The sequence below is a fragment of the Nicotiana sylvestris genome, chromosome 9, assembly GCF_000393655.2.
Source record: "Nicotiana sylvestris chromosome 9, ASM39365v2, whole genome shotgun sequence".
In the NCBI taxonomy this organism is placed as follows: domain Eukaryota; kingdom Viridiplantae; phylum Streptophyta; class Magnoliopsida; order Solanales; family Solanaceae; genus Nicotiana; species Nicotiana sylvestris.
In genome coordinates, this window is record NC_091065.1 from 75,889,326 (window position 1) to 75,897,525 (window position 8,200).

The window sequence follows — 8,200 nt, forward strand, 5'->3', positions numbered from 1 at the left end:
CAAAAATATTATTAAATATTTATTTTAATAACAGAATATTAATATTAAAATAAATATTAATATCCTCCAATCCGTTTTCAGTTGTGTAACTGAAAATTAAACTACTCTCTTCAATTTTTCCTCTTTATTGTTTAGTAAATAACCATTTATGTTATGACATTTATGATGTAGCCGTTTTGCATAAACAACTATTTTGAAGAACTGTACCTCTTCAGATTTCAGCCCAACTTTGGCTATAAATACAAGTCTATTCTGCTCAGAATTTCCATACGATTTTCTGAGTTTCTCCTCCTCCCTCTGCATACTTTTAACATCAAATAAAGCAACAGTAAGTGTGATTTGCTATCGAACTTTGTGTTCGCTGAAACACTGGGGTTTGAAGTACCACTAAACCAGTGTGTAATTCGTTCTATCCTGAGAGGAAATAATCCATAACCTTGGGTACTAGGAGGGGATTAAATTCCTTAAGGAAACACTGTGAATTCAGTGACTCGAATTAATTTTTGTTTCTTTACATTTTCTGTTTATATATTATTTTGCTTTGTTTTTCCAGAATTAGTTTACAAATACAGATCGATAACACATTTATCTAAAATCTCTAAAATTTTAACTATCCTGGCTATTTCCCAGAACCTACTCAATTGCAAGAACTCAAAAATTCTAATAAATCTTGGCTGCCTGCCAGATATGAATAAAGATTCATTGTATTAGAATAATATTAGTAAAAAATAACCATGAACAATTGAATATGGTGGATGATTGATTCTATAATCTACTCCAACTCAACAATTCTTTGTTCTCTCCCTTCACCTCCATCACCAAAACCATGTACTATTATTATTCACCAAAATCCTAATTATTTTTTTTCTCTTAAACAACTGTGTCACCTTCACCATGTTTCCCCTTCTTCATCTCTTCCTCTTTCTCCACTTATCATTCCCTAGTTATGTATCATCTCAACAACCTAGTACAAACTCCTCCCCTGCTTCAACCCCATGTCCTCTCGATTTTAACGCACTTCGTAATTTGATAAACCAAAGTTCAAAACGGCCAAATCTGAACTCCACCACACAGTGTCAATACATTCGTCAGGGTTTACGTCTTGTCCAATCTGAATATCTCCGCCGTAAAAACTCTTTCTTTCCGCCACTCACATCCGCCGAATCTTGCTGGAATAGTTACCAGTCTTTGGTCAACGACTATGTACCCAACTTCGATATCCGCAAATCTTGTGGGTTTCAAACTTCTTGGATTTCTCAGGGTTGTATGAATATAACAACCCGTTTCGAGTTCGAGTCTAATGTCTCTTCTTCTGCACTTTCCAACATGGTTTCTTCGTGTAATCAGTCTTTAGAGAACAACTCCCCTTGTGCCACGTGTACCACCAGCTTCTCTGGCCTTGCTTCTTACCTCAATGGACCTTCTGTTGGGAATGTTTCGGATTGTACGGCTTACCCTTCTATTTATGCTGCAGCTTTTGCTAATCAGTTTGGGCCCACTGATGAAGGTACTATAAAGTGCTTGTTTGCTATTGATGTTACTGCTACTGCTAGTTCAGGAAAAGGTAAGAAAAATGTGACTATTATTGTTGTGGTTCTAGTTTGTGGATTGGTATTAGTGTTTGTTGGGTTTGTTTATTGGATTCTGTGGCGGCGGAGGAAACATAGATTGGCTCATAAGTGGAACAATAGGAGGATTGAGAGTAATTTGAGTTCTCGTTTGGATTCAATTAGTGGTAGTACTACTTTGATTAGGTTTACTATAGATGAAATTAAGTTGGCGACCAAGAATTTTGCTAGGGCGAATATAGTTGGGACAGGAGGGTATGGGAATGTGTATAAGGGTGTTTTGCCTGGTGGAATTGAAGTAGCTTTGAAGAGGTTCAAGAATTGTTCAGTTGCTGGGGATGCAAGTTTCACACATGAAGTTGAGGTTATTGCTAGTGTTAGGCATGTTAATTTGGTAGCTTTGAGAGGATATTGCACGGCTACAACTCCTTATGAGGGTCACCAGAGGATTATTGTTTGTGATCTGATGAAGAATGGGAGTCTTCATGATCATTTATTCGGGACGCGATATGAGAAATTGAGTTGGGGTATTAGGCAGAAAGTTGCACTTGGCACTGCTAGAGGTTTGGCTTACTTGCATTATGGAGCACAACCGGGTATTATTCATAGGGATATTAAGGCGAGTAATATACTTTTGGATGAGAGTTTTGAGCCTAAGGTGGCAGATTTTGGATTAGCAAAGTTCACTCCTGAAGGAATGACACATTTGAGCACTCGTGTAGCAGGGACGATGGGATATGTAGCACCCGAGTATGCTTTGTATGGCCAGTTGACAGAGAGGAGTGATGTTTATAGCTTTGGAGTTGTGCTTCTTGAGCTTTTGAGTGGCAAGAAAGCAATAATAGAGTTCAACGATGGGCAGCCGACGCTTGTGACTGATTGGGCATGGTCATTGGTTAGGGAAGGTAGAGCATTAGATGTTCTTGAAGACAATATTCCAGATTTAGGCCCTCCAGAAGTTGTGGAGAAGTATGTATTAGTAGCTGTTCTTTGTTCCCACCCACAATTGTACGCAAGGCCAACAATGGACCAGGTTGTGAACATGTTGGACGCGGACATACCTGTTCCAACCATACCTGAGAGACCGATTTCTCTCATTGCGGATCTTGATGACATTGAAAGGTCTGTTAGCAGTAGTTTTTCTGGTAATCTGTCCACTGCTGCAGGCTATCACCCGTACATAATTGAGCGCGAGGCACCCCTAGCAGATAGTGATTCTGTCAAGGACAGATCATTGGATTAAAGATTGTGATAGAGATAGATGCAAAGTATCATTTTGAAATATCTGCTTCAACAGATTTACAACGAGTTGTGATGAATAGCTCATTCATTGGTTTATTTGTAGTGAATTTGTTTCCGACATAGGATCCAGAACTACTAACATAAATTGTACAGTGACTATGTATGTATATTCAACTTTTGATTCTTCTGTAATAGTTTGGAGGAATAAATTATGATGTTTTGAAGGCAACTGCTCTCCTCATGTCCTTTGCCATACCAAGATCAAATATAATAATGAATCCTATTTTAACAATGCATTTGACTACCTTGCAACTAACTGATCCTGCAATTACGTAAATAGGTCTCATTTTTTGCTTCCTAACAATAGAGTGACAGTAGGTGAGAAAGGCCATTTTGCGAATCTCCATGATATTGAAGCAGAGCTAGTAAAGGCATCAAAGAAGACAAAGTTCGATTAGAATCAAGTCCGCCCCGTATTAGGCTGAAGCTCGTGGGAAAGGCCACGACTCTGATTCTTCAGCAACCGCAATCAAGAACTGCATCACCTCTATGGTAGCATATGTCAAATGGTAAGTTGCATGATCATTATTCCACGCTCTTGTGACAAGTGATCTTAGCAAAGTGTTTTTGTTTGCCTCGCTGTATTAATGTTCATTTGTTCCTTATTTGGAATTGAATTTGCTTATCTGCTTGTCTATACCGGTGTAGAAGGTGCTTGGCGGCTAATGTAGTTTATTATTTAGTGGTAGGATTTTATCTTATTTGAATCGAATAGTGTTTAGATTTTTTTACAATATTTGTATAGCTTAACTGATTATAACATGTTAGTACTAAATTTTACACTCTAGTGTATAAAAGTTAAACCAGTACCAGTAAACCATCATTCTGGTGGTTGTAATGTGGCGAATCCTACAGGAGGTACTAGTTAAAGAGCATGATATAATAATTAAAATTACGGTATGTCTGTAGGCATGAATAGTGACCAATCCTAATAGCTTATGTTACTAAAAGAAGATCTCTACTGGATGGTAAATTTAGTTAGTGACAGTTGCTGAGATCAAACACTTTATGTTCATAACAAGGGAGATTCTCATTAAAACACAACTATTATCGAAATCCTTGTTGGAGGAGCTAATTATTCAACATCTAATTCAACATCTAGTATGGCAATTTTAGATGAAGAAGAAAATGAGTTAAGAAATTCAGATGAGAGAAATGATTTAGGGTTTAGTTCAAATGAGGATGACTTTGGTCGGAACAACCAAAGTCTTTTATTCCATCACAATTCAATTAATCTCAGCCGTCCAATTCAGAGCAAGTTATTTAATCACAAGCACACATCTGATATGGAGTCTTTTAATCAAGACCGTTGATTCAATACAACTGTAGACTTAGGATTCTATTTTGTGGATATGAGCATGTGACTGTACAGAAAGAATTATATCCTTATAGTTTTTGCATAGTAGTACAATTAGTTAGGCATAAGCAAATAGAAATAATACACCTGTACAGTAGCATAACAAATTTTATCCCTTTTATCTGTATAAATAGATGTACAACAATTGAATGAAATACACATAAAATTTTCTACTACCTTCTTCATATTATCCTTTCATGGTATCAGAGCATTAGAAGCTCGATTCATTATCTCCTTCTTTGCTCAACTCTTGAATCATGGCTGATTACACTGAAGCAACCATCGCCCAAATCACCACTGCTCCAGTATCCACCATCGATTCAAATCATGCTTACTTCCTTCATTCCTCAGATGCCCCAGGAGTGTCGCTTGTCAATTCTACCTTTAATGGCAGAGGATTTCAAGGATGGAGAAGGTCAGTGCTCATAGCCCTGTCAACCAAAAATAAAATAGGCTTCATTAATGGTTCTTGCCCCTGCTCCAGCTGCTGATTCAAGGGACTTTTAGCCCTAGAGTAGATGCAATGACATGGTCACATCTTGGCTACTCAACACACTATCCAAAGATATAGGAGATAATGTCATCTACTTAAAATCTACTAAAGATCTATGGACCAGATTGGAACATAGATTTGGTTAGTCGAAAGGAGCTAAGCTCTATCACCTAAGAAAGGAACTATTAGGACTAATCCAAGGGAAAAATGACATAGCAAGCTATTTCACAAAACTCAAGCGATTATGGGATGAGTTGGATTCACTAAATTGCGATGTGAAATGCAGTTGTTTATGTGTATGTGAAGGGAAACAAAGGCTAGAAAAGTCACTAGAAGATGAGAGACTCATTCAATTCCTTATGAGTTTGAATGACAGTTATGGACAAGCAAGAGTAAACATCCTCATGATGAATCCTCTACGAAACATAAACCATGCTTACTCCCTTGTGCTACAAGATGAAAGCCAGAGAGAGATCTTTGCCAAACTCTAATTTGTCCTGATTCTTCAGCCTTTATGGTCACAAATCAAAGTAATTTTGCATAAAGAGGAGGAAAACAGGCTCAAAAGGGAAGCACACAATATCCAAAACTTAGAAACAACATACAAAAGAGAACCAATAGCTCTGTTTAAAGGAATTCAGTTTTCAAAGAAAAGAAGAGCAAGTTTAATCCTAATGTTTCTTGCAGCCATTGTAAGAAGATTGGACACACTGTGAATGACTGCTACAGAATAATTAGTTTCCCAGAAGACTTTGAAGTCACAAAGGGGAATCAGATGCAAATCAGGGGAAATGGAGCATTTCAAGTGGATCAAACAGAACAAAACAATATCAATCAGAATGACATAATCAATCAGCATCTATCACAAGATCAATTTTCTCAGCTTATATAACTAATCAAACAAGTCAAAATTGGAGACACAGCAAGTTCAGGAGCAGAAATCAATGCCAACGCTGTTGCTGGTACTATTGCAAGATATTCAGGAACTTGTTTTTCAGTTTTTAACTCTAGTACATGGAATATTGATTCTGGTGCTTTTGAACACATTTATTTTGACTCAAATGCCTTTATTTCTCTAACAACTTTACCAGTTTCCTTGAATATAAACCTACCTAATTCATTCAAAGTCATAGCCACTCATATATGAAGGATTGCTATCCTACCTGATTACATCCTGAAAAATGTGTTACATGCCCCTAGCTTTAGATACAACTTGTTATCTGCTAACAGATTCTGTGTGCAATTTATGTCAATTCTCTTTCTCACTTCTACCTACTGTTTCCTGCAAGCCCCTTTAGTGAAGAGGACACAAGTTTTTGGTGAAGCTAGGGAAGGTCTTTATCTCTTGGAGCCAAGTCAAATTAAGAGTAGAACAGAAGTAGAGCCAACTTTTTCTTCAAATCAAAATGTCTTTAGTGATTTATCAATTTCTTTTCCTTTCTTAGCAAATATACTTTCAGATGTAAGCCTTTGACATGTTAGATTGGGGCATTTTCTTTTTTCTTCAATGATACATCTCAGTTTTATCTCTTTGCCCTTTAAATCTGAATGTTTCTATGATATCTGTCCTAAGGCTAGGCAAACCAGGATTCCCTTTACTCTGAGTCAAATTAAAACGAAAAGGCCTTTTGAGTTAATCCATGTTGATGTTTGGGGATCCTACAAAGTAACTACTTATAATGGTTTCAAGTATTTCTTAACTAATGTGGATGATTTCAGTAGAGGAGCTTAGACTTTTCTTATGAGTACCAAAAACAATGCTTTTGGACTTCTAAAAAATTTCTTTACAATGGTGGAGAGACAATTTGGAATGAAGGTGCAAAAGTTGAGAACAAATAATGCATTTGAACTTGGCAAAGGTTCTCAAGAAGCATCTTTCCTTGCTTCACAAGGAATACTGCACCAAACATCGTGTGTGGGGACAACTCAACAAAATGGGGTGGTTGAGAGTAAGCATAAACATCTTTTAAAAATTGCAAGAGCCTTGCTATTTCAATCTAAGCTTCCTCTATACTATTGGGGAGAGTGTGTATTGACTGTCACTTATCTGATCAATAGGCTACGTTCTAAGGCACTCAAAGGAAACTCACCTTATTTTGTGTTATTCAAACAACAACCATCCTATGATTCATTTAAATGTTTTGGTTGTTTTTGCTATGTGTCTACTTTGTCTGCTGGGAGAGGAAAATTTGATCCCAGGGCTAAGCCTTATGTATTTTAAGGATACCCTTTGGGGAAAAAGGGTACAAAGTTGTGGATTTGAATATAAAAAGAGTGATAGTGTCCAGGGATGTTCAGTTTTTCGAAAATCAGTACCCTTTTGCCTTTACCAACTTAACTCCAGGTTCCATCTTCCTTTTTCCATTAACCATAGAATATGATCCTCTTTTAGATCATACTCAGCAGATTCCTGAGACATCTATGGAAAATTCCCAATCACCATCCATATCCAACAACCAAAACACACCTCAGTCATCACCTAGTCCCTACTCAAGATCTACTACCCATTCTCCTTTACCCATGACTCTACCATAAGTCAGGAAATCTACCAGAACACACACCAGACCACCATACTTACAAGATTATGTTTGTACTTTAGTGTTTCTAGCTGATTTAACCAACTATTGTTTCATTCAGCCCATTCAACCTAATATTTTTCCCTTTACAGATCTATCAATTGCCAACCAATCTCTCATTAACTCCACTTCTTACCTCACAGAACCTATCTCTTATTCTCAGGATTGCATCCAGGATGGCAAGAAGCAATGGCCAAGGAACTAGAAGCTCTTAATTTGAACAAGACTTGGGAAATAGTCCCTTTACCTACTGGGAAGAAAGCTCTTCCCTGAAAGTGGGTGTATAAAGTAAAGTATAAATCAGATGGTTTACTAGAAAGGTTCAAGGCTCGTTTGGTTATTAGGGGAGACACACAAAGAGAGGGTATAGATTTCACTAAGACCTTTAGTCCAGTTGTCAAAATGACAATAATCAAATGCCTACTTGCTGTTGCAGTAAAGAAAGGATGGAAAGTTTCACAATTGGATATGAACAATGTATTCCTGCATGGAGATATGCAGGAAGAAGTATACATGAAAGTCCCAGCAGGAACATCACCACCTTCACCCAATCATGTTTGCCTTTTGAAAAAGTTGCTACATGGGTTGCGACAAGCCTCAAGACAATGGTATGCAAGGCTCACCGCATCCCTCAATTTTAAAGGGTATTCACATTCTCTAAATGACTATTCTTTATTTTTTAAGAAATCAACAGGAAAGACTATTATAGTTGCTGTCTACGTTGATGACATTCTAATCACATGCAATGACTCAAATGAGTAGACAGAACTTAAAGGTTTTCTTGATTTTGAATTCAAAATCAAAGATCTAGGAGAAACGCATTATTTTTTGGGTTTTGAAATCATCAAAGAAAAGCAAGGAATGATTTTAACTCAAAAACGATACCTTCGATCTTTTGTCTGAA

The 8,200-nt window shown here is 37.1% G+C and overlaps 1 protein-coding gene across 1 annotated transcript; it reads left to right on the plus strand.

Moving 5' to 3' along the window:
* The first annotated feature begins 713 nt into the window (after positions 1-713).
* Positions 714-3,039, plus strand: LOC104230782 (probable LRR receptor-like serine/threonine-protein kinase RKF3). The gene has a single exon (XM_009783658.2). The coding sequence runs from the start codon at positions 895-897 to the stop codon at positions 2,809-2,811; it is 1,917 nt and encodes a 638-aa protein (XP_009781960.1). The 5' UTR covers positions 714-894; the 3' UTR covers positions 2,812-3,039.
* The last annotated feature ends 5,161 nt before the right edge of the window (positions 3,040-8,200 follow it).

Coding starts and splice junctions, on each gene's coding strand:
- LOC104230782 (XM_009783658.2), top strand. CDS start 895: ATGTTTCCCCTTCTTCATCTCTTCCTCTTTCTCCACTTATCATTCCCT.